General features: G+C 39.8%; 1 protein-coding gene and 1 long non-coding RNA gene across 3 annotated transcripts; both read left to right on the plus strand.

The window, feature by feature from the left end:
* The first annotated feature begins 6,777 nt into the window (after nucleotides 1-6,777).
* On the plus strand, nucleotides 6,778-8,383 carry LOC122081428 (probable sugar phosphate/phosphate translocator At1g12500). Its single transcript, XM_042648569.1, has one exon. The coding sequence runs from the start codon at nucleotides 6,890-6,892 to the stop codon at nucleotides 7,949-7,951; it is 1,062 nt and encodes a 353-aa protein (XP_042504503.1). The 5' UTR covers nucleotides 6,778-6,889; the 3' UTR covers nucleotides 7,952-8,383.
* A 4,084-nt stretch (nucleotides 8,384-12,467) lies between these two features.
* On the plus strand, nucleotides 12,468-26,793 carry LOC122081429. Of its 2 annotated transcripts, XR_006141080.1 has the most exons (4): nucleotides 12,468-12,763; nucleotides 19,881-19,971; nucleotides 23,786-23,880; nucleotides 25,640-26,793. It is a non-coding gene; the product is annotated as an uncharacterized LOC122081429 (long non-coding RNA). The 2 variants fall into 2 exon arrangements; XR_006141079.1 differs by having other exon boundaries at nucleotides 23,786-26,793.
* Nucleotides 26,794-27,827: the final 1,034 nt, after the last annotated feature.

Here is a 27,827-nt window from a genome sequence, read left to right on the forward strand (position 1 = left end):
GGGGGGGGGGGGAAGAGATTGTCCATTTAGCAATAGAGTGAGTAATTCCATTTTCACCCCCTCCCAAAAAGACACAAAGTCACAAAAAGAAAAGGACATTTTTAAAAGCAAAATGTCTTTGACAATAATAGAGATATTAAAAGAGGGTGAGGTAGACGTAATGGAGGAAAGACAATTGATCAACACCTGACAGTCGGAGTAGATCATCACACTAGGATGGCCAATCTGGAATTCTGGATAGCTAAAGAGAGCAAAATAAAAAGTCAAAGTTTTGTTCACCACCTCCAGCATAAGCATAAAATGGTTTGAGGCAATGAGACACTTGTTTCAATGGATCAAGATAAAACATTCCATGCCTAACACTTTGGGCTGATTATTGGTAGCTACATCCGAGAAAATGGAGAAAGCTCCATCTGGGGGTGAGTGAACTCCGATCCATAATCAACTAGTAGCCTCACCAGAATTATTAGGAAAATTCTCTTATACTACCCCTATTTTAAAACCTTATATGAGATATCACCCTATATCCCAAAATACATAGTATATACCCTATTTTGAAAAATAAATTACTCTTAAATTCATTCCGTTAGAGGAAAAGCGTTATGATGACGTGGTGTGGTTATTATTGTTTAAATGACAAGTTTACCCTTACTTAAGGGTAAATTTACTGTTTTACCCCTCTCTCTCTCTCTCTCTCTCTCTCATTTCAACGATTCATCCGGTGTAGGTACCCCAAGCAGAATTATTAAAAAAAATTCTTTTATACTACCCATATTTTAAAACCTTATATGAGATATCACCTTAAATTTTCAAAATACATAGTATATACCATGTTTTAAAAAATAAATGACTCTTAAATCCATTCCATTGGAGGAAAAGCGTTAAATGATGATGTGGTGTGGTTATTATTTTTTAAATGACAAGTTTACCCTTCCTTAAGGGTAAATTTACTGTTTTACCCCCCTCTTTTCTCTCTCTCTCTCTCTCTCTCTCTCTCTCTCTCTCGTGTAGGTACCCGAAGGAAGGGAATTTCATAAACACAAATTCATCACAAACCTAGGTATTTCTCCCAATTGAAACAAACCCAGTTCTTTAATTCGTCTTCGCTTTTGTTCTAGGTGGATTACATATGGGTTCGCTGTTAAAACCAAGACCTATGTCGTTGATGCCGTTTATATGTCTAGGTGGATTACAACTTTGGCACCTTGCAGTTTGGAGCCTGAAGGTAGGGTAGGAAATGATATTATTTGTTCTTGTAATGCATTCTTGGCTGGTAAAGCTCCCCCAAAACCTAATTGTACAGTCCTCTACTTCTGGAGCACAACCTTGGCAATAAAGATCAGGGCTCTCTTCACCAGGTTTTTGTTGATTCCCCAACCTCTTCCTCTGATCTTGTTTAGTGAAAGACACTAAACACCCTGTGTAAGTGGCCCCAAGAAGGTAAGAGTCGAACTTTGAACCACACGCTTCCTAAGGTGAAGGTCCCTTACCAACTCCTCTACACTCTTAAGGGTTGACCTATTCCTATGATCTGTTAACCTCACTTTTTCCTTTTCGTCTTCTTAGTATATGAGATCCATCCAAGGTGAGCTCAGGTGGTTGTCTTTTCTTGTATCCCCCACCCCCCTCTATTCTTAGGAGTATTGGTCAAAATATGATCAAAAGGAGCCACGGCTGGTTGTGCACATTAATGGATGGATAGATAGAAGCATTAACAGCAATTGCTGGTAGTCAATGGCGACATGCCGGCTTGGGATCACCATAAGCCGTACCGTGAATGCAATCAAATAAACGAGGACCCATCGATGCAGAGATTGTTATGTGTTGCTTTCACAAAGGTATTTCCAAGTGGGGCGTTCCTAATGAGATAATTGAATTATTGATATTGTGGTTTCATTATTACAAGATTTTGTTGTAACCCGGCAATCACTGAGAGGGGGGGTGAATCAGTGAGTTCAATTCCGATACCTAAAAACCTATCCGATGTCTGGCCAAGAAAAACCTAATGTACCTGTCCCTGTTTGCACACAGTCGTATGCACACTCAGCCTCTCATAGGCACTTCCAAGTGTGCACACCCATTCCACATTCCACGCACTTCAATATCAAATGCAAACAACAAACACCCACAACACAGGATTTTTACGAGGTTCGGCAATTTGCCTACATCCCCGGAGTAGTGCCTGTAAAGGCTTCGTACCTACTCAATACACTACTTTTGACTGCACCCACAGTCGGGAGCACCCACACCCAATTTTCTCAAGCCGAAGCTGAGATGGCACTCGTAGTGCCGATACAATGTGTAGCACCCACTACACGGGAGCACCCACTCCCAGTGCTTAGCACCCACTAAGCACACAATAAATAATACAATTAAATTGGGCTTATATCAATGCCCTACAGTCAAGCTCTGCCTAGCATATGCACCCACAACTAGCTAGCATGCTTACAGTTCATCCACAACTAACCTAGCATGTATACATTCATCCACAACTAACCTTAACATACATACATACATGTAATGTAAAATCCAGGGTTAGAGAATCTCACAACCGATTGCCTGGGATGACTGGAAACTTGTACTGACAAGTTTGGTGCTCACACCTTCTCTCTCCTTGGCTTCTTGCTCTTCAAAGCAAACACATCCTTGCTTTCTTCTCTTCTTCCTTGGCTTTGAGTTAATGTACCATTAACACACTTCAACCACCTCTTTTACCTCCTTTAATGGCCTAAGAACATTTATCATCAAGAATGTATGTTCATTCAAGGACCAACAAAGAGGGGGAAGCTTCTCCTACCAAAACCGTAGCCTTCTTTCACTCAAAACCCATTTTTCTTGCTTCCATGGTGTAGGGCTTGAAAAAACGAAGAAGCTGCAACTTGGTTCACCCAAATCCGACTTAAAATGAGGGAGATATGACCTTTTGAAGTTGGAGCAATGAGATAGCCCGAAATGGAATCTTCGTACGGGTGGCGTAGGCTACACCGGCGGCGCGCGCAACAGGGGCGAAATCTGACCGTAGATCTCATATAAGAGATCTTATAATCCAAGCCGTCCGATTAAACCAACGGACAACAGATCCAAACCGTTAGATTTGAATCTCGATGACGTCATCATGACGTAGGCGCTGACATCGTCAGAAGTGTTGTCGATCTATGATTGGTTGCTTTTCCGGATTTTAAGGGAGCTTGTCTCCCACCCACAAAAGTGAAAATGCATATTGACCGTTGGATCCGAATCTTCCATGATGGTTTTAATCAGATTTCATGAGATCATTAAGATCGGAATCCTTTTTATACTTTCTATACACGCGCGAAACACAATAACATACCTTGATATAGTGTAGCGCCAGTGCATCAAGAATTATGCATCTAACCAATCAAATCCCACGCGCAAGCATCTATCTCGTCCATATCACACCAAAATCTCAGCAGCCTTTGGATGGGCATCAAGCCTACGTGGTCGAATCTTGGCCGTCCATTTCACTTCCCTTTACTCCTCTTTATTACAATCAAGCCCCTGCCTCCATATGTTTCAGTGCTTAAAGACCCCTTGCAACTCAGACCTTCAAAATCTTTAAATTACACAAAAGCCCTTCGAATTTCAAAAATAAAATCCGAAAAATCCACCCAACACCGAGAGCAACTGATGGATTTTCGGTTTGGATTTTCGAACCGACTTTACGGAAACGCTTATAACTTTTTCATACGATATCCGATCGAGATGAAACGAAGTGCGTTGGAATCGTAACTGGATGCTCTACGACTTTTCAGAAGACTCAATCATCTGAATCATCCATGTAAAAAGACCAAAATGCCCCTACACCTTTCCAATGACGTATCTTTCTCATACGGAATCGGAATGCGATGAAATCAGAACCCTTGGAAAGATTGTATTTTTGTCGTATTGTTACATGTAGAACGCTTCCTTTAAAAAATTCATCTTCAATGCCGAAACTGCCCTTGACTGCCATAAATGCCGTAACTTCTTCATACGGTATCGGAATGTGACGAAATCAAATGCACTGGACTAGGAAAATTACAATCTATATTTTTCATGAAGAACCGATCTTCCAAAAATGTCATTTTCATTGCCGAAAATGCCCTCGATCGTAAATAGGCCAATTTTGCCAGTTTTGACCCAGAAACCCGCACCACCTATTAATGATGTATTAAACCACTCCATGCATACCAAGCTGCTTTGTTATCTCATCGGTGACACTGGATACTGCCATGTCATCATTTTCATCCACGTCACCCAAACTGGCCACGTCATCACCGCCACGTGGCCGAGTTGCCAACAAGGACAACCATAAAACAACAGATTTAAGGTGAAGCAACTTTAGAATACAAAACAATAATGAATTTCATGGATATACTTCTTCAAGCTATCTAAGATTTTTTTTTTTTTTTCAATTTATTCAAAATGTCGGGGCAAAAGCATTAAATGAAATTCCAAAGATCTCGAAGGGCTCAAAAAAAAGGGGAGGGGGAGGCGGGAGGGCGAGGGGGAGGGGGACGGGGAGGGATCATCCATTTAGAAATACAGTGAGTAATTCCATTTTCACCCCCTCCCAAAATAAAAAAACAAAGTCATCAAAAGAAAATGACATTTTTAAAAGCAAAATGTCCTTGACAATAGTAGAGATATTAAAAAGGGTGGGGTAGACGTAAAGGAGGAAAGACAATTGATCAACGCCTCATATTCGGAGTAGATCATCACATAAGGAAGGCCAATCTGGATAGCCGAAGAGAGAGCAAAATAAAAAGTCAAAGTTTCGTCCACCACCTCCTGCATAAGCACAAAATGGTTTGAGGCAATGAGACACTTGTTTCAACGGATTCAAAATAAAACATTCCGTGCCCAACACTTTGGGCCGATTATTAGTAGTTGCATCCAAAGAAAATGGAGAAGGCTCCATCCTGAGGGTGAGTGAACTCCAATCCATAATCAACTAATGGCTTCACCAGAATTATTAGGAAAATTCTTTTATACCATCCATTTTTTAAAACCTTATATGAGGTATCACCCTAAATTTCCAAAATACATAGTATATACCTGTTTAGAAAAATATGACTCTTATTCCATTAGAAGAAAAGTGTTAACTGATGACGTGGTGTGGTTATTATTTTTTAAATGACAAGTTTAGCCTAGGGTAAATTTAGTGTCCCCCCCCTCTCTCTCTCTCTCTCTCTCTCATTTCAACGATTCATCCGGTGTAGGTACCCAAAGGAAGGGAATTTCATAAACACAAATTCATCACAAATCTAGGTATTTCTCCCAATTGAAACAAACCCAGTTCTTTAATTCGTCTTCGCTTTTGTTCTAGGTGGATCACATATGGGTTCGCTGTTAAAACCAAGACCTATGTCGTTGATGCCGTTTATATGTCTGATTCTGCTCTGCTTGACGCCGTTCCCTGCAACACCAGTGGCCGACGATGACACTCTGACTGCTTACGAAGCCCTCCAACAATATGATTTTCCGGTGGGATTGTTCCAAAATCGATCATCTGCTATGATTTGGACAGATCTACTGGGAAGTTCTTAGCTTATTTGAAGAAGATAGAACCAGTACTCAGTGGCGAGAGAAGAGAGAAGAAGAGGAAGCGACAAGATCTTACTCTGCTATTTTAAAAGTGAAAAAAGTGATCAGCAGAGAAAGTGTGGGAAAACCTTTGGAAGGAACGGAAGTATCAGATTGGAATCTTTTAAGTCGATATCGATCATGTATTGAATGACGCCGTTCAATACAGGGTTTGGAACGGGTAGCGGCGGCGGTCGCAGTGGTGATGTTGGTGGTAGTAACGGCGCTGGTTGTGGTTGGAGTTGGGGTTAGGTGTTGTGGAGAGGAGGAGGAAGCAGCCATGGATGGTGGCGGTTGGGGCGGAAGGAATGGTGGCGATGGGGACCTGATGAGGGTTCACTGAAAGAACGCCATTAACGTCTCTATCTACCAGAGAAAAAAAAAAAAACCATTAACGCAATATTTTCTAGAGCTGCAACAATTAAAGTAAAGAGAGGTGTTATGCATAATAGGGTCAAAAGGGTCTTTTTCATTTCAAAATTAACGGTGTTAGACTTTAGGGTATGATTGATATTTTAAAAAATTCAGGTGATATCTCATATAAGGTATTAAAAAAGGGGTACAAGGTAATTTTTCTAATTATTAAGTATTAATGATGATCAATTAATAAATATAATATAATTTAAATAAGTTTATTGTAATAGAATTAAATGTTCATTAATTAAAACCTTCATAAAAGAAAAAGTCGCCCAAATACTTCAAACTGTAACAATAAAACTTGAACAGAAGAATAAGAAATATACCATTTTCTACATTCTGATTCCACTATTACCATGGGAAATCTCATCCTAAAATTGTTCTATTCCATTTATTATTCAATATCAAAATCAGAACTTAATACCATTCGATTTATTAATGTCATCAATTTTTGCGGTGAGTTAGTGGGAGAGTTTGTGACCAAAAGTGCGAAGCAAAGTTGAGGAGTCAAAACAGTACATCAACATTGGGTCACATTTTTGACTCGTGCTTGAATAATGAGATAGCGTCCAATCCAATACCGACACTACATAAATTAAGGTTTTCATCACGAGGAGTCCAAATTTATTTATGCCTCTCACTTCCCACTTGGCAAATCCAACGGTCCATTCAACTAGCTTCCCACCCCAAATCTAAACATCAACCGTTCGATCAGATCCAATCGCCTTACCTATTCCCATCTCTCTCCCCTCTATTTATTAAATTACCACAGACGTCATCATATTCCCCTCGCCCAGACGACCGGGATCAGATCTGAAAACCTTCTCTCTCTCTCTCTCTCTCTCTCTCTAGTGCTCACTTCAGGAAAGAGCAGAGAGGGTCTGCCATGGTAGAAGCTCAAACATGGACGTCGAGGCGAGTGAGCAACCCGAGGTTGGAGGCAGAGCAGGTGGTCGACATCCCTTCCACTCCCACCAGCGAAGTACGCAACCACAGCTCTATTAACGGTAGCTTTTTCTCTTTCTCCCCCAATGTGATCACTGCCCTGATCATCGCTTCCTGGTATACCTCCAACATTGGAATCTTAATACTCAACAAGTACCTCCTCAGCTTCCATGGCTACCGCTACCCAATCTTCCTTACCATGCTTCATATGCTTTCCTGCGCCGCTTACAGTTCCATTGCCATTCACTGGCTCCAACTCGTTCCCTTCCAGCCGATCCTCTCCCGCCGCCAGTTCCTCAAGATCGCCGCCCTTAGTGCCATCTTTTGCTTCTCCGTCGTATGCGGCAACACTTCTCTTCGTTACATACCAGTCTCCTTCAACCAAGCTATTGGCGCTACTACCCCTTTCTTCACTGCCGTCTTCGCTTTCATCATCACTTGCAAGAAGGAATCTGCCGTGGTCTACCTCGCCCTTTTGCCTGTCATGTTTGGGATCGTAGTTGCCAGCAATAGTGAACCAATGTTTCATATGTTTGGGTTTCTGGTCTGTATCGGATCCACCGGTGGCCGAGCTTTGAAGTCGGTAGTCCAAGGATTGCTTTTAACATCGGAGGCCGAGAAGCTTCACTCCATGAATCTGCTTCTCTACATGGCTCCCATGGCAGCTCTGATTCTAATTCCCTTCACTCTGTACATTGAGGGCAATGTGGCTGCAATTACCTTTGAGAAGGCCAGGGAGGATCGTTTTATAGTGATTCTGCTTCTGGGGAATGCTACGGTGGCCTATTTGGTTAACTTGACTAATTTCCTGGTGACCAAACATACGAGCCCATTGACGCTGCAGGTGCTGGGGAACGCCAAATCCGCCGTGGCCGCGGTCGTATCAGTACTGATTTTCAGGAATCCGGTGACGGTGATGGGGATGGCTGGCTTTGCTGTTACGATTATGGGGGTGGTTCTTTACAGCGAAGCTAAGAAGAGATCCAGAGTTGCAGCTCATTAACCAGAGTACTAATAATTCAACAAACTGCAATTTTTTTGTCCGAAATTCAGTTTTTATTTTTCAGTTTTTTTCTCTTTTCCAATCTAATTCATTATTTTTAACCAAAAGAGAAAGGAGAGCATCAACTGAATAATGTGATCAATCAAATTTAATTGTATATGTTGTAGTTGTTGCAGTCTAAAAAGCTCGACTCTTTTGCTTTCTTCATTTGATGATCTTGGTGGGTTGGTAAGAGAGAGAAAGGGGAAAAGAAATTACCTTTCTTTCACTCTCCCCATTATGAACCATTGTGTCCTGGTTGTTGCAATCAGAACACACACTAGATTGTTGGGATTTTTTGGGTGATCTCCAAGCCTTCTTGAGGATGAGTGAAGGCTAAGCAAATTCCTTTCTGCTATTTATAAAACATCTTGATTAAGCTCTCTTTTATTATGTCTATGATCCAAATTTTTGTCTTATGAGGATATATGAATTGCATTCTTTGGATTCTTTAGTGGGCATTAATGGCTTTTTATCGTATCATATAATTTCTGTTACTTTGCTCTCTTTTGCTTTCTTTCTCACTCATGTGCTTTATACGATGGGGTTGTACTGATTGTGACCAATAGCTTCCCCAGAAAGGAAACCAATTGAAATTTGTGAGCAATTATCATCTACTCATCTTTATCTGAATGGGAGATCCTCTGGATGGTCCCTGTTCAAGAAAAAAAAAGGCGAGCTTCAATAGCAGGATTCCCTTATTCTGAGTCTTCTCTTCTCCTCTCCTCCTCATCTGAAGTTGTCATCCCACTAGTCATTGGCAAAGAAACTAGCGCACCTCTACAGCCCGGCGCCCATGTTTGCCACTTGGAGATGAAAGTTATTCCATTTGAAGATAAAAGGTTGTAATTTTAGACTATCCAGAATTGGTTGCAGATGCTGATATTGGTAGTTATATAAGCTTCATTGATGATCTCAAGTGACTAGAACTTCTCTTGAATTGGGTAGACCAGGATTTGATTCTTTCCTTTGTAATATGATCCTTTATTATGATTGATGTTGTTGATAAAGATTAGCTGTACCTGGAGAAGAATTATTCCTTCACTTTAATGGGTACTTTTTTTAAGTGTGAAATTTTTTTGCTGCTTGCCATGTGAGATCCTTATTATGAGTCTTCTCCTCTCCTCCCTCATCTGAAGTTGTCATCCCACTAGCCATTGGCAAAGAAACTAGCGCACCTCTACAGCCCGGCGCCCATGTTTGCCACTTGGAGATGAAAGTTATTCGATTTGAAGATAAAGGGTTGTAATTTTAGACGATCCAGAATTCGTCGCAGATGCTGATATTGGTAGTTATATAAGCTTCATTGATGATCTCAAGTGACTAGAACTTCTCTTGAATTGGGTAGACCAGGATTTGATTCTTTCCCTTATAATATATGATCTTTTATTATGATTGATGTTGTTGATAAAGATTAGCCGTACCTGGAGAAGAATTATTCCTTCACTTTAATGGGTACTTTTTTTTTTAAGTGCGAAATTTAAAAAAAAAGAATTTGCTGCTTGCCATGTGAGGATGGGCCCAAATTGGTTGACCAAAAGATTACTTACTCTCGTCAAAAGTGTTTCAGCACTGTTGGACTCCTCCAAAATAAATTCTCTCTCTCTCTCTCTCTCTCTCTCTCTCTCTCTCTCATATTTACTAGCAGTTATTCTTTGTAGTGAATGCCACGATGTTGGGAACATCGGATGGCCGAAAGCATCTGGTCCGATCATATGTTTTAAGGTTGTCTTAACCATCCAATGTTCACCACATTGACACATTCACTGCAAAGAATATTTTCACCATATTTACTTCCTATTTAACATCACTGGTGTAGGGCAAAGATATCTTTTTCACATGGGAAAGAGAGAGATAAGACACGAGAGAGATTGGGAGTGCTGATTTAGGTCATGCTCCTTCACAGAGTTATACAGTAGGGGAAGTGTTTTCTATAGGGGAGTGTATTTGGTTCCTATGTGGGTGTGAGCATTGCACGGGAAATCATGTATAATGATGTCATTTCTCATTTCATGGGGGTGGTTGTTCATTCTCCCCTTCCCCCTCCCAAATGTGTCTAGTGCTAGCCATACACCTCCGTAGAATTATATAGCGAAACCCTATATAGGAAATTCATAGAAATACCCATGAGGCCTTCGAAAATTTTCCCATGGGTCTATAGTCCTTGAACCTCCGCATGGACTTGATGGTTCGTCGAGGCCCTGCCATTAACAATGATTATCATGCAAGGTGGCCTGAATTCCTTCAAACCTACAACCCTCTTGAATTTTGCCCCAATTTTGCCACAAAATGAAATTAAAGACATCCTATCCCCAACAGATCATAGGCCTACTTCTTTTTATTCATGGTCTGCGGCATTGGTCAGCCACCTATCTCCCTCTTTTGAGCACCACAACTTTCCTTTTCCTTTGTTACACACTAAAACTGCATTTTTGGACAAGTCCCCACATCTTTCTTATAATATTTGGTATTTGATGTCGTTTTACTTTCAAGTCTTCAAAGGGCCCCTTGTTTTTTGTGGTAATAACAAGTCTTCAAAGGCCAAGAGTATGGCTTCCTAATAGGCACTATAACCTTAGTTATATGCATATAAAGCCACAACTATGCTTCTAGATATGCATCTGTGTTACTCCAAGCATAGTTTGTACTAAATTTGAACTCCATTATAAATTTTTATCCTGTTTATGATAGATCTGATTCTCATATGTTATATGTTGCAAAACATAGCTCCAACTTTATCTCTAAAATCATGAATTTGAGTTCTGGCTATAGATTCAGCCCACATTGGCATACTTACAAAAAGCTGAAAAAAAAAAAAAAATGTAAACTAAGCCAACCACTTGAGAAATATAAAGACAAATCAGTTCCTCTTGTAACTTATTAAATCGTATTTTATTGCATGCAATGAGAAGACGGGGAGGAAGTTCTATATTGTCTTCAAGTGACGTAACCTAGAAATATACCAGACTGGAAAAGAATGCAGCTCGCAAATTACATAGCCGAAACATATTAAAATTGTAGCACCAAAGCAAGTGAATAATTGAAGCAGAATTCATCGAATGATGGTTACTTGGATGAAAAGAAACATTGCCATATGGTTGGACTTGTCAATGTTTTGGACCTGAAAGTGTGTGCCTGAATCCTCTCAACCATGTGATGCATGTTAAACTGATTGAAGGTTGGAGAGGATCCTAATGCCTCCCTCCACCCAATAACAAATAGTTGTAAAAAGAGTTATTATGACAACCACTAGACTTTGGAAATCTAGAAAGCCTAAAATTAAACATGCCCAGCCCTCTTGCCCATGATGGGCCTGCATTCAGACTCTGAACATGAAACTTTGCTCGTCTCCATATTAGAAGCTACTAATACTTTTTAGCTTCAATGTGCCTTACTTTTGATCAACAAATTGACATGAATCTCAGATGGAATTTAAATTTTCTGCAATTCTTAATCTTGTAATTCTAGTGCAATGTTACCTACAGCGTGACGTGAACAGCCCAGATGAAGAGGGAGAAACATATGCTACTCAGATTGGTTTCAATCTAATTAAACCGGATAAAACTGATATAGGGATAACCCAATCCAACCAGCCCGTACTGAGGTATTTTGAATTTTGAAACGTGAAACGCTAAGGCTATGTTTGGTAGCTAAGAGAAGAAAAGAAAAGAAAAGATAAGAAATGGTAAAAAAATAAAAAGAGAATGTATGTTTGGTTGCCAAGAGAAGAAAAGAAAAGAAAATAAAAAAAAAATTGAATTTTAAGAGAGAGACAAACACATAGGAAATCATCGTGTAATCATTCATTTTTTATCTTATTATATTTTCATATTTTCTCATGTTTTCTTGTGCTTTTGGCAAGAAAATGTTAAGGGAGCACAAGAAAATTTCACAATTTCCAAAGGGAGTTTTGAATTTAGGTTATGTTTGGTAGCCGAGAGAAGAAAAGAAAAGAAAAGAAAAAGAAAGAGAAGAAAAAAGAAGAAATGGTGAGAAAATAAAAAGAGTATGTATGTTTGGTTACTAAGAGAAGAAAAGAAAAGAAAAAAAAAAATTCAAAAACTTTTGAATTTTATGAGAGAGATAGACAGGTAGGAAATCATTATGTAATAATTCATTTTTTTCTTATTATATTTTTATATTTTTTCATGTTTTCCTGTGTTTTTGGTAAAAAAGCTTTTGAAGGAAAAAAGAAAATTTCACAATTCAGAAAAATTTTGAATTTGAAAAAGAAAATCTTCTCTTGATAAAAAAAAGTACAAAAAATAATTCTTAACAAAAAAAAAAAAGTACAAAAAGTGTACGTCTCTTGGATGATGACCTACAACAAAAATAACAAAAATGTACGTTTTTTCTTTTCTTTTCTTCTCTTGGCTACAAACACAGCCTAAAAATCCGTTTCCTGGCTACCAAACACAGCCTAAAAATCCGTTTCCTGGATACCAAACACAGCCTAAAAATCCGTTTCCTCTTTTCTTTCTTCTTCTTTCTTCTTCTTTCACTCTCTGTTCTCTCTCATTCCCTCTTACACTCTCTCTCGGTTCATAGGATACCTGCAACTGATCTCATCTAGGCTATTCTTGAAATAGCGAGCGTGTTCGAACATCAGCGAAGCCCCTGCAACCCTTCTTCACTTCTTCAATCTCTGTTCTCTCTCCTTCCCTCTTACACGCTGATATCGCTCTCTCTCGGTTGCCTCGAATTAGAGAGAGAGATTTCGAACATCAACGAATCCCCCTGCTGGTTCTTACGCACAGAATGGTTCGATCTAAGGTATGAAATACTCTTTCTTTCCTTGTTAATAACATTTTTTTCTTTTCTTTTGGTGTGAGAAAAAAATTTGGGTTTGAATCGACCCCTATCGATTTCAACTCAATGTACCAACCCTGTAGAAGCAAAACAGAGTCCCAATTTCAGTTTATATCTTATAAACTATGGAACTACTTCGTGTTAGGTGACTTTCTTTATTTTGCTCCTTCTGTTTTTTTCCTCCTCTGTTTCCTTTTTCTTTTTCTCAGATGGGAACTACAAGAGACTGAACCTCTCTCCCTTCTTTTTCTTTTTATTTTGAAAACTCCTTCCTTGATAGAATTTTCTTCATTAACAGCTGGTGACGATACCTTCATGCCACAAGCATGAGAATTGGCTAAATATTCCATCCCATTCCTCCTCATCTCAGTTTATAGATTATTCAACCTTCCTTCCCTTTCCCTTCTGTCGTCTTGTGTTTCCCCTTGCTTTTTCTTTATTTGGTTAAGGAGCAACTTCACACACCAAAACTCCCATTCAACCAAACCAAAAAACTAAACTGATTTGGGTGAGAAATGAGAGCCCCACCACCCCTCCGCATGACTCCACTTCAGATGGTCTGTTCAGTGTCCTCCTCTAAGCGTCTGGAGTAGTATGAGAAGCATTTGCACATGACCTAACTGTTTCATCTGGTTTATAGCTCAAGCATGCAGCAGCATCCAGCACCCCAATTGGGCTCTGGGCAACTGATGGAGCTGAGGCACTTGGAACTGATACATCTTGGATTAGTTCAAGACACTTCAACACTCTCTCCTGCAATACCAAAAATTAAAGACCCACTTAATGAAATTGTTCAGATTGCTTAATAATGGAAAGAAAACTTGAAAAGAAGAACTAGTAAAAGCAATAAACAATATTTTTGAACATGTAGTGAAGAGGGTCTAGTGTGCTCCACTACCTAACTTTTCCTTCTTAACATGTATGAAACAAGATACAGCCTTATCAATGCCCTTCTGTTTTCTAAAAACACAGATATAGCCACTGTTGCTGCAACCTCTGATGGTCTGAAATCTAAGAAGTCAATCCCTGCATTTAATTCCTAAACTGATATGGTGAATGAGACAACTATGACGGTTTCTGTGGGAGGAAATAGCAGGACCACTATGCACAAGGGACCATCAGAGGAATTACCACCACGTAGGAGCACAAGACAAAGAATGTGGCCTGCCACGATGGGGGATTATGTGTAATTCTGTTAGGAGTTTGTTAGGATTTCTCCGATGAGAATATGATAACAGAATGTAAGGAATATTATAAAAGGGGTCATTGGGGAATGAATGGGATATGAAAAAGCTTTTAATCTTTTTTTTCTGTTCAGTAGGTAGCTCCCTCGAAGTAGCACTGTCTCGGTAGTCTTCTCTACTCCATCTTCTCTGTAGCATTGGTGCTTTCATTGAGAGATTGTCCTGGCAGAAGGAACACGTTTCCGACACCTCGAAGAATCCACCAAGGCCCTGACTGATACAGCAACAACACAGGGTAAACGGCTCGAATCCTTTTACGCCACATTCTCCGACCAGCAGCTCGCACTCCACTTGACCGCCATTGACAGCCGCCTGGAACAGGCTCTCCGCTTGTACTCATCCCCTTCGCCTGAAGTTTGTCACACGTCCAGCCCAACAGCCCTTCCTGCTCAGGGACCACCATTGGGGTCGATTCAAGCTCGAACTATTTGACTTGATTTTCCTCGCTTTGACGGCAACGACCCAGTCGACTGGATATTCAAAGCCGAGAGATTCTTTGACTATCATGGGCATGGTTTTAAGTATCTCCGATACCGATACGATACCCTCCGATACGTATCTTAAATTTACCCGACCGATACGATACATGAAATTTTTAAAATCCTTTCGCATCGATATATATCCTACAACACATACCGATATGCATGAATACACCACCAATACACATCAATACGATACGATATGCCTCGATATGACTCTATGGAAAATATAAAATTGAGGTAAAATGTACGTTTCGGTATATATTGGTACGTATCGGTGAGTATTGGTATGTATCGATATATATCGGCACGTATCGGTGAGTATCGATATATATATCGGTACGTATCGGTGAGTATCAATACGTATCGGTGAGTATCGGTATGTACCGATACAGTGCGCTACGGTCATATAATGGCCAAGATAGGTAATTTTTCAGAAAAACACGATTTTTTGAAGGATTTTTGTTCCAAAGTTGCTGTCAGTCATATTTCTTTCTAACTGAAGTGGAAATCAAGGTTGGGAACAAGGATTTTACATTTATGGAACAACTACAAACCTTGAATTCTTAGTACGATACCCTCAATTTAGTGTTTATGCATAATACATGTTATCAATAGCTTTTTTTAACAAATTCTTTATGCAAAAGTATTTAAAAAAATGTTTCCTATCCATTTATGTGTGTATCTTTAGCGTATCTTAGTGTATCTCCGATACGATACGATACCCTCCGATACGTATCTTAATTTTGGCCGACCAATACGGCGACCGATACCGATACTTTAATCCTTGATCATGGGACTGCCGATGATCAGAGACTCTTGATTTCTTCTTTCTATATGGATGGTCCGGCCTTACAATGCTTCCAATGGATGTATAAAGCTTCTCAGCTCAGTTCGTGGCCAGCATTTATCAAAGCCCTGGAGCTCCGGTTTGGTCTATCGGAGTTTGAAGACCCGTAAGGCGCCCTGGCCAAACTGGTACAAACATCTTCCGTTTCGGAATATCAAACCCTGTTCGAAACCTTAGCAAACCGCACGCAGAATGTTTCGGCTGCATTTCTGACTAGCTGTTTTATATCGGGTCTATGCTCTGATGTTTGGAATAAGGTATTGGCCTTCCGACCAACTTCAATCTCTCAAGCCATTGGTCTAGCCCGCCTCCAAGAGGCCAAGTTTGAGGAGCTCTGATGCTTGGTACCACGTCTACCAGCACCCAGATCACCGTTGTTACCTTCATCGACACATCCATCAGGATCTGGAGTTTCCCCAAGTCCTCCACATATTCCCATCAAACGACTCTCGCTCGCCGAGCTGCAAATCCGTCGCGAGAAAGGACTCTGGTACAACTGTGACGAGAGATTCTCACCAGGTCACCGCTGCAAATCTAAGCAGCTCTTCTTACTAGAGTATGATGATGCTACCGACGGTGATGGTCCTTTGGGTGACGACACAAGGGTCGACCCTGAAACTCAAGTTCAACCCACTGTTGAACCAACTACGAAAATCTCTTATAACGCCATGGCTGGTCAAAACTCACCCTCTACCTTGCATTTAACAGGCACTATTAACGATTTTCCAGTGCAGATTCTCGTCGATGGGGGCAGCACACAACTTTGTACAGAGCCGAATTGCATGATAGTTGCGACTTCCTATTGTGGTTGCACCCAATATGGCAGTCCCGGTCGGGAACGGCAATCGCATTTCAAGTGAAGGTATGGTTAACAACCTCTCTGTTAAGCTTCCTACCCATGCAATTACAATTGACGCCTTGGTGTTACCCCTATTTGGAGCCGACATGGTTCTCGGAGTACAGTGGTTGTCCCAGCTCTGGCCGATGCTATTCGATTACAAACAGATGACGTTGGAATTTTCGACCGGAAGCAAACGTATTACATTGCAAGGGAATTCCCCACCAACTCCCTCTTTGCTCCAATATAATCACCTACGACGATTGACGGCCACAGGATCGGTAGCAGCCATGTACCACCTGGAGCTTCAACATGGTCAATCTCAGGCATCGACTACCGACAACCAGGAACTCCAGGCTCTACTGGTGGTGTATGCCACTGTCTGAAACACCCGGCGGGTTACCACCTCTGCGAGCACAAGACCACGCCATCCACCTCCAACCAGGCACTCAGCCAATGACGATGCGCCCATATAGATACCCTCATTTCCAAAAATCTACAATAGAAGCAATGGTGACTGAGATGTTGAAAGAAGGAATTATCCGACTGAGCATTAGTCCCTTCTCCTCACCAGTGATCCTTGTTAAAAAGAAGGATGGCACCTGGAGGTTCTATATCGATTACCGTGCTCTGAATGTTGTAACGGTCGAGGACCAGTTTCCCATTCCGACGGTGGACAAGTTGCTTGATGAACTGTATGGTGCACAGTACTTCTCTAAACTGGATTTATGTTCTGGTTACCACCAGATCCGAATTCAAGCTGCCGATGTTCACAAAACTGCCTTTCGAGCTCATGAGGGCCATTTTGAATTTTTGGTCATGCCCTTCGGGCTCACCAATGCGCTGTCTACCTTTCAACCCACCATGAATGCAATATTCAGGCCATTCCTTTGGAAGTTTGTTTTGGTATTCTTCGACAACTTGCTCATCTATAGCCCTTCATGGTCCACCCACCTGGATCACTTGCGGAGCGTACTGCAACTCCTTTAAGCTCACCACCTATACGCTAAGCGTTCTAAGTGTGCCTTCGGTCAAACGAGCATTGAATACCTTGGTCATGTCTCGTCGCGAGGGGTGCAAATGGATCCGTCCAAAGTCTCAGCTATGCTAGATTGGGCTGTTCCACAGTCCTTAATGGAATTAGGGGGATTTCTTGGTCTCACTGGATATTGCCGCCGCTTTATTCATAGGTATGCCCAAGTGGTCGCCCCATTGACGGACTTTCTCAAGAAGGGGGCCTTTACTTGGATTGCTACAGCTCAACAGGCTTTTCATGCACTGCAGCTTGCTATGACATCGGCCCCAGTCCTCACCTTGCCCAATTTTTCTGCCCATTCATCATTGAAACCGATGCTTCGAGAATGGGTATAGGTGCTGTATTGTCCCAAGAAGGGCATTCGATTGCCTATTTCAGCAAGAAATTGTCTAAAAGAATGAAAGCGGCCTCCACTTATGTACGCGAGATGTACGCTATTACACAAGCAGTCATGCGCTAGAGACCTTATTTGCTTGGTCGAAAATTTCTGATACTCACAGATCAACAGAGTCTCAAGGGGTTCACGAAACACACTATACAGACGCCTGAGCAATATCATTGGCTTTCTAAGCTATTGGGCTTCACCTTTGAGATCCAATACAAACCAGGGAAGGAAAACAAGGTTGCTGATGCACTCTCACGTTCACCATTAACATGTATGGGCCTATCCTTTTTCTCAGTGCCCACATTTGATTTTTTGGATCAGGCGCGATCTGAGGTGAATTCCGAACCAGAACTTCGTGCCATTTGTGACACACTATCCACAGACCTTGGTGCGTGCTCCAATTACTCACTTATTAATGGGCTGTTGTATTTTAACAAACGGTTGGTGATTGCATCCACCTCTAACCTCCGTGAGAAATTGTTGCATGAGTACCACGCATCTCCTGTGGGAGGTCACGTTGGATTTATCCGCACATACCATTGCTTCGCAATGAACGTCTATTGGAAGGGCATGCGTGCACAAATTAAACAATTCATAGTAGAGTGTCAAACGTGCCAGCAAATCAAGGCTCAAAATACCTCTCTGGTCGGCCTTTTGCAGCCTCTTCCAATACCACAACAAATTTGGGAAGACGTCATGATGGACTTCATCACCGGCCTCCCTTCTTCCGCGGGGAAGACAGTCATATTGGAAGTGGTAGACCGCCTCACCAAGTATGCCCATTTCTTTGCTTTAAAAGGAAATTATACCAGCCGACAGGTTGCTGAAGTCTTTGCCGATGCCATTGTCAAACTTCATGGCCTACCTTGCTCAATAATAAGCGATAGAGACCCATTATTCATCAGCAATTTTTGGCTTGAGCTCTTCACACAGCAAGGGACGACGCTCGCAATGAGTAGTGCATATCATCCACAAACAGACGGGCAAACGGGGGTTTTGAATCGTTGCCTGGAAATGTACCTTCGCAGCTTTGTAATGGATGGAACCTCACCAATGGGTGTGGTACTTGCCATGGGCAGAGTACTGGTATAATAGAGCATACCACACGGCAGCGGGAATGACTCCCTTTCAGGTAGTGTATGGGCGCCCTCCCCCAAAGCAGGGGTCTTCTTCAAATGACTTGGTCGATCAGCAGCTTCTGAACCGAGATACTATCCTTCAAACTCTTAAAACTAATCTGATCAGAGCTCAGTCTTGTATAAAATGCCAGGCAGATAAGCAAAGAGTGGACCGACAATTCAAACAAGGCGATTGGGTTTATGTTAAACTCCAGCCATATCGACAATAGTCTGTCGCCTTACACATTCATGAGCCGCTTCTCTGGGCCCTTCCAAATTCTGGAGTGTATCGGTGCAGTGGCCTACAAACTCGAGCTACCCGATACCGCTCACATCCACCCGGTCTTTCATGTCTCTCTTCTAAAGCCTTACATTGGAAATTCATCAATGAGCCCCACTCCCTTACCACTGCCAACTGCTCTTTTATCAAACCAACCCACCCCTGCTGCTATACTGAATTACCATCGACTGAAACAACAAGGCCAATGGGTACCTCAAGCACTGATTCAATGGGACGGGCTGGCACTAGAGGATGCCTTTTGGGAAGATCTGTCGATCCTGCTGCACCTGTATCTGGAGCTGAACCTTGAGGACAAGGTTGATTTCGAAGAGGGTGGTAATGATATGGTGAATGAGACAACTATGACGGTTGCTGTGGGAGGAAACAGCAGGACCACTATGCAAGAGGGACCACCAGAGGAATTACCACCACGTAGAAGCACAAGACAAAGAATGAGGCCTGCCACGTTGGGGGATTATGTGTAATTCTGTTAGGAGTTAGGATTTCTCTGAGGAGAATATGATAACAGAATGTAAGGAATATTATAAAAGGGGTCATTGGGGAATGAATGGGATATGAAAAAGATTTTAGTCCTTTTTTTTCTGTTCAGGAGGTAGCTCCCTCGAAGTAGCACTTTCTCGGTATTCTTCTCTACTCCGTCTTCTTTGTAACATAAACACAGTCCAAAACAGTAAATCCGAAATCTGAAAACAGGAATCCCCAAAATCTAAGTGAAAAAAATTTACATTTACTACCACATCAATGTATATGTAATTGGACAGCATGTTATGTGACTTTCATTTTCTCCCGCCCTCTTCTTTTGCTTTTTCTTGCACTGCTTTGATTGCTAGGTTTGGGAGGGCGCTGTTGCTTGGTGTACAGTCATCTAGATCTCAGCTTACTTACTCTCTTTCAAGTTATGGAAGCAGTTGCAGGTTGCAGGTATACCTTAAATTTGGATTCATATCGTTCCTGCCATTGTAATGCTGTCCCTTTTACTCTACAGAACCTTAGTACCCCAGTCCTTAGAACATGAAGATTAGGTACCCCAGTATATACCTATCCATGAAGATTAGGTACATCATCAACATTCAGATAGATGACAGTACCTAATGTTGTTCCTGAGTGGCAGGGCCATGAAATGGGTGACTTCTGGTGCTTTCATCAAGCTCATATACATTCTTTGTGAAACTTGCTGCTTCTTGTTGTATATACTTTTTTGTGATAAAATGTTAGGTATAAATTCTTGTGTAATTTAGGTATTGTTGTGTAGCCTACACATCAGCATTCTAGCTCTGCATATGAGGAAATGTAGTAGTCATGCATTTTAAACTCTTTATAATGATTATAAACTCTTTTCTTCACTGATTAGATATGTAGTAGTCATGCATTTTACCTATAATATGGAAGCATTAATTTAGTAGTGATGTATTTTGGATATGTTTATAAAGAATGATTGTGATGTGTGGTTGATAGTTTTTTTAGTTATGGTTATGTGGTTCATTGATTTTATTTGGTTCCTCTGGTGTGATTGGATGTGCCATTGATTTTATTTGGTTCCTCTAGTGCGGAGGATGCTAGTTTGGATGTTGAGAAGAAACCTCGGGTTGGGATGTCGTTCAATTCAGAGCAGGAGGCATACGATTTCTACAATAGCTATGGACGGGCAATGGGGTTTAGTATTAGGAGACACTTTGTGAATAAGAGCAAGAAGGATATGATAACTTCAAAGGGATATGTCTGTTCAAAAGCAAGTTGTTGGCAAAAAGACAAAAGAGACATCAATACTAGTAATCCACGTGCTGATACAAGAACGAATTGCCAAGCACAGATGACTATATATTTGACTGATTATGGAAATTACAGGTGTCGTGACTTTGTTGAGGAGCATAATCATGTTTTTCATATTCAAACAACTATTCATATGATGCTTTCCCGGAGGAATATGTCAGACATACATAGATATGAAATTGATTTGGCTGATGATTCGGGGATTAGACCTAAATCCACATTCGAGTCGATGGGTAGGCAAGTTGGTGGGATGGATAACCTTTCCTACACTACCCAATATGTTAGGAACTATCTCTGCACGAAAAGAATGCATGCCTTATTTTGTGGTGAAGCAGGTAGTTTACTGAAGTACTTTGTTACCCAAAGTAGGATTAACCCCTCTTTTACATACACATTTCAATTGGACAGTGAAGAACAAATAACTAATATATTTTGGGCTGATCCGAAGATGATTATTGATTACGGACAATTTGAAGATGTAGTTAGTTTTGACACTACATTTTGTACCAACAAAGAATGTAGGCCGTTTGGGTTATTTGTTGGATTTAATCATCATAGAGGATGCACTGTCTTTGGGGCTGCACTGTTATATGATAAGACAATGGAATCTTTCAAATGGTTGTTTGAGGTATTTACTGAAGCACATGGTGGAAAGAAAGCCTACAACGATATTCACAGACCAAGATACTGCTATGACTAGAGCATTACTAGAGGTGTGGCCTCAGATATGGCATGAGTTGTGTACTTGGCACTTAATTCAGAATGGCATTAAACATTTAGGTAATATGATGAAGGATGGCTCGTCTTTTCTTAAGGATTTAAAGAAATGTATATTCCAATATGATGAGGAGCATCAATTTGAGTATGCGTGGTATAAATTGCTTACTGAATATAAAGTTTTGAACAATGCATGGTTGCAGGGCATATACAAACTAAAACATAAATGGGCAAAGTGTTATATGAAAAACACATTAACACTAGGCATTCGGAGTACACAACTTAGTGAGAGTCTGAACAGTGACTTGAAGGATTATTTGAAGTCAAGTTTGGATGTTGTGCAATTTTTTAAGCACTTCAAGAGAGTTTTTAACCATAAGCGTGGTAATGAATTAAGAGTTGAATTTGAAGCAAGAAACAAGATGCCACAACTCATGTGTTCGATGTCACTTGTCCTAAAACAAGTTGGGGAACTATATACTCCTGCAATTTTTGAGTTATTTCAAGAACAGTATAATTGGATGACTGTTTACTACATCAAATGCCGGAGTGATGAGATTCCTTTAATTAAATTTATGGTCAGGATTGTTGATGTAGAAGGTGAATATAAGGTCTGTTGTAACCCAGTTGATGGCATTATAGCTTGCTCTTGTAGGAAATTTGAGATAGATGGTCTTATTTGTTGTCATTGTTTGAAAGTTTTGGATGTGTTAGACATAAAGAGCATTCCAGAATTTTATATTTTGAAGAGATGGACGCGGGGTGCAAGAAGTATGGTGGTTAATGATAGTATGGGGAAAGAAGTTGAAGAAGATGTTAACCTGGATTACACACAACGGTATAGGCGTATTTGTCCGGAATTTGTTAAGATAGCATTAGAAGCTTCAAATACAGTTGAGGGATACAAATTGGTTAAAGATGCTGCCACTGAATTAAGGTTGTAACTTGCAAATATCAATATCAATGGAGCTGATTGCACATGATAGCCATCGCCACCTGATTTCCTGGATGATATCTTTAATGGAATACGTATGAAGAATAAAGAAAGAAAAGTGTAGGGTCAAGTAATACTCAAATTCAATACTCAACTCCTGCACCAAACACTGCAGAACAGAGATGGAACTCTAGATACTTTTTAATTCAATATGGAATTCTTTTAATTTACCCAACTTTATTTCCTGCAGGATTCTATTTCTCATGTCTCATCTTAAGCATCTGCAGTTCATCAACTTCTGGATGAAGATTAGATTTATTTTCATTTCACTGGATCTTTATTTCTGTGTTATTTTATATATTCACATTCCTTTAAATCACTCACTAATGAGTTGATTGGCCTCCATTGTTTCAGGGAACTTTAGCTTCAGTCTGCTAGTTCTGTAATGACAGATGCTTCTTGTGCATGCAGTTTCCTCTCTGTTTTGGACTTCATTCACACTGTTCAATTATATATTCTGTTCAATTGGATCACATCATTTGTTTTTTTCTTTCAAATATGATATATTCTGTTTTATGTCATCACATCTGTTAGCTCTATTCTTTTTTCCTTAAGCACCTCTACATCTCAGTGTGGGTGGGTGGGTGGGAGGGGATAAAGGGATATTGATGATCTGAATCTGTCAAATGAATTCTTTGCTGTTATTCAATTGCCTGCCATGCATTTTGTTTGTTATGTTTGGTTTTGGGTTCATTTTGACTGGTTGATGGTATTTCCTGTTGTTAAGTGCCAGTTCTTCTGGAAAAGGTTGGCTTGCTGTGATGTATTTACCTTTGCTTTTTGTTAGATTAATCCTGGCTATCATCTCTAGCTGTGGGTGTTCTATTGTTTGCTGTGCTTACTTTCATTGTTCCTTGGAATTCTTTACTTCACTTTCGTCTCTGTGCCTCTTTTTTTTTTTTTTTAACTGAAAGTGTATTCTTTCACTCTCCCCCCCCCCCCGGTTTTACCCTACTACAAGTACTATCCAGAAAAAAAAAATTCCATTTTCATTAGTCTCTAATTTCATAAGGTATCCTGAAAGTATTCATTATGCTGAACAGATACGGCACTTCAAATCACTGTTTCATTATGTCTATACGTGAAATCTTGAACATGGAATGTAATGCATATATAAAATTTCCATCTCATCATTCCAATTATTTTATGAACTAGTATTGCAGTATTTTTCTGTTTGCTTTTTGAGACCAAAGGATTTTGGAGCTTGGCTTACTGAATAAGTATATATAATTACTTTCTCTGCCATGGCCGCAGGTCACGATGTTAGTTCCCTTGGATTTGCAGTGCAGCCAAGTCTCTTGTGAACCACTTGTGCCATGACACAAGTGCCAATTGAGCAATAAAATTTTGTATGCAATCGGTTCTGAATTTCCTATTTACATCTGATCTCTGAATTCTGATTTCAGTTCAATATTTTGATTGTTTGCTTTCTACTTTATATTGCTGGTTATTCAACTGTTAAGAGCATAAATTGACCACTGGTTTCAACCCCCATTCTGTCCATAGAGTCTGCAGTTGTTGAAGTCATACAAGATGATAGGAATTAGGAAATGGAATAAAAGGTTAAAAAGAATTCTACCAACAAGGACCAACTTGCGACTTAGGATAAGGAACCTATATCCTATGAAAGCCTAAGGGAACTTCTCTTGATAAACCACAAGGATGCAACAGTACATACACAAATAGATTTCAGTATCCATATACCTATTATTTAGTGGTCTGTTCCAAACATCAATAGCTTATTAAAATAAAAAGCAAATCTAATCCATTCATTTGGGCAGAGGTAAAAATGCTGGCAGTCAGATAGAAAGAGAGGACAAACAATGACTTCAGAGTCTTGGTGGATTCGAACCACCATAACCTGGGCATTACCCCAGGTGCTCTACCATTTTGACCTAAAGAGGAGCTGCAAAAAAAATTTGTTAGCAACTGTGCAATAAGATCATAAAATAACCCCAAAATGAAGATTAGATTTATTTTCATTTCTGTTTCAAATCCAATACATACATTTGCAAACCGGTTCAAACATAAAAAATAAAACTATGAAAATTTATTCAATTAGAAGCTAAGATGAATACTGGTTACTTTCTTGTACTATTTTTCAATAAATTGGTTCCAGAAATAAATTAGGTTGCCCCATTCACATCAAATTAATATTGGCTTGAAAGTGAAAATCTTAGACTGATGTGTTCTAATAATGTTATTGAAACAATAACAACTCCAGATGCTAAGAGGAGGAAACTGAACAGGCCATCTGAAGTGGAGTCATGAGAAGGGGTTTTGGGGCTCTCATTTCTCACCCAAATCAGTTTAGTTTTTTGGTTTGGTTGAATGGAGTTTTGGTGTGTGAAGTTGCTCCTTAACCAAATAAAGAAAAAGCAAGAGGAAACACGAGAGGAGAGAGGGGAAAGGGAAGGAAGGTTGAATAATCTATAAACTGAGATGAGGAGGAATGGGATGGAATATTTAGCCAATTCTCATGCTTATGGCATGAAGGAATCAGTCACCAGCTGTTAATGAAGAAAATTCTGTCAAGGGAGGAGTACTCAAAATAAAAAGAGAGGTTCAGCTTCTTGTAGTTCCCATCTCAGAAAAAGAAAAGGGAAATAAAGGAGGAGCAAAATGGAAGGAGCAAAATAAAGAAAGTCTCCTTACACGCCAGAATTTCCAATAGCCTTTTACTTTCTAGGAGATTTCTTGCTTGATTGATTTTTAAATAAAGAAGGCAGGTGATCTTCCGTAGTTTATAAGATATAAACTGAAATTGGGACTCTGTTTTGCATCTACAGGGTTGGTAAATTGAGTTGAAATCGATAGGGGTCGATTCAAACCCAAAATTTTTTCCTCCCAAAAAGAAAGGGGGGGTAATTAACAAGGAAAGAGAGGGTATTTCATACCTTAGGGTGATGGAACCAGGATATGCGCTGGATATTTGCTATTATGGTGCACTTCAAATGCATATCATACTAATGTTGACCTTTTATCTTGCATGTTTATCCAGGCAGTAAATCAGTAAACATTAATTTAACTCTTTTTTTATCTCTGGAAATCATTGTCTTTTATGTCTTAGAAGGAGTCTAAATTAAGCTTTAAACATGGTTTCTCCAGCCTAAATTTCATGATGGTATGAAAAAGTGGAGTTGTTGCAAGCAAAATAGCCATGACTTCAGCTTATGTTTTAGCACTTCCGGGGGGATGTGTCTTCCGTTTTTGGTGGGAAATAAAGGTTGTATTAGAAATTTAAATACAATTTTTTTTTCTCAAAATGTGCTTTCCTTGAAATGAATAATTAGATTGATCCTGGGAGCATGGGATCATGTTGCCTTTCTTCCTGTGACACATACCAGCCAGCCAGGTAATTGGGTGTTGGTGTACGATGTCTTGTATTCCGTAGCAATTTAACCAAGGGAGTACTGGGCAGACCTCCCCGACAAAACGGAGGTTCTGCTTAGGGTTTTTTGCTATATATTTGTAGCGAGAGTTACTTTCTATGTAAGCAATTCTGAGAGGTAAATGGAGTTGAAAATTTTTCTTTCCATATTGATTGTAAACACTCTTGACCAGATGGCTGCCCAGCTTCCTGTTCTGATGCTGATTACCTTTAGTTGGACTTTAAAATCCTGAGGTCTCATATTATTTGATCTCTTTACTGCCTTTTGAAATACATGTTCTGATTCAGTAACAGTAGGTTTTATATTCTTTAGGTTCACAAGCTGGAGAGGTGAACTCAAAACCTTCTAATGCAGTGAAACACAGAAGATTCAGATTCCTTCTCCAGTGAAGAAGATTATTGATATCAACCAGTGTGGTATAACCTTCAAAGAAAAGGATAACCATGATAGTGCATGCAGTTACCATCCTTTGTTTCTCAACTCCCTGCAAAGGTCCTAGGTTTTCTGAAGATAATGGCTCCATGCTGCCCCTGATGGGTCAATCTAGATGTCACTCTCTTAAAATTGGATCAAGAAATTTTTCTGCTCTTGCTTTACTGGTCCGAAACTAACTCAACTAGGTGTGATTTTCCTCCTCTTTTTTTGGGACCCAGTTTCTCACCACCCATGATGAAGAGCAAATCTCTTCATCTCCCCCATCTGACCCTCTGGTTGGATTGAATAAGAGTGTTTTGTGTTTTTAACGATGAACTAAGAGTCCAATCATAGTGTTGAATTAATGTTTTAATGAAGAGTTATGGAGTTTTAGGGACCACAAGAGGGGGTCAGGATGGACATAATTATTTTCTCCTTAAGAAGCAACTTCTATAATCACAACTCTAAAGATAACATTACGTGGTAGTAATTTTTTAAATTTCTTCCAAGCGTTGACATCCCAAATATCATCAAGGACAAGAATGTACCTCTCACCTTCCAAGTAATTGCAAATCATCTCTTCCATGTGGACAATCATTTGATAAATCAAAACATCGTCGTTGATATTTTCTCGTCTAACAAGAAAATCAACAAAATATAGATGTTTTGATTTGTCAAATGATTGTCCACATGTTATAGACAATAGTTGATGGATCACCTATCAATATTTTCTATGATTAAACATAATTAATATTAGAAATAGAAATCTAAAAGAATGAAAAATGATTTCAAAATTTGGAAGCCCGATTGAAAGTGTGTGAGATTAGAATTTAGTTGCAAATAGTCAGTTTTAATCATTCCTAATACCAAAATAAACTTGTATTTTTTTTCTCCTGGATTTTTACAAAGCAATTGTAGTAAACAAGTATCGTGACATTGTCGCGTTTTATTGTGCCAAATTTGTTTAAAAGTATTATTGCTCTATAGTACGTTTAATTGTCGTACGTATTTATTCATATATTATTATCATTCCCAAACTTGCTCTGGTCAAAATCAATGTAAGTTAGTTGAGATCATAATTGAAATATTGCTATCACTATTGATCTCAATCAATACCAATGTGGATCAATTGTGTCGGCCCAAATTGAATGGTTTTGCACTCATTCATTCAAAAGAAAATAAAAATTTATGTGTTTTTGCCCTTACTATGAACCATTACTCTTATCGAATATTGACGAAGTATCGATATCGACTACGATTGATATTGATATGATCAGTCGATATGGCCAGCATAGTTTGGCATTTTGAGGAGGTCGGTTTTCAATAAAATCAATATATTATGGAGTCTCTCGGCTAATGTTTGGGGGTGAAAAACGTAATAAGATGAAAGTAATAATAAGTTTGCGTATTGTAGCCTTCTAAATAGGAACGGGCCAATCCATGGGTATACCATGAAGTTACAAAGGTTTTACCTATGAACCAACCACCTA

This window comes from Macadamia integrifolia, chromosome 6 (assembly GCF_013358625.1).
Source record: "Macadamia integrifolia cultivar HAES 741 chromosome 6, SCU_Mint_v3, whole genome shotgun sequence".
Classification (NCBI taxonomy): Eukaryota; Viridiplantae; Streptophyta; class Magnoliopsida; order Proteales; family Proteaceae; genus Macadamia; species Macadamia integrifolia.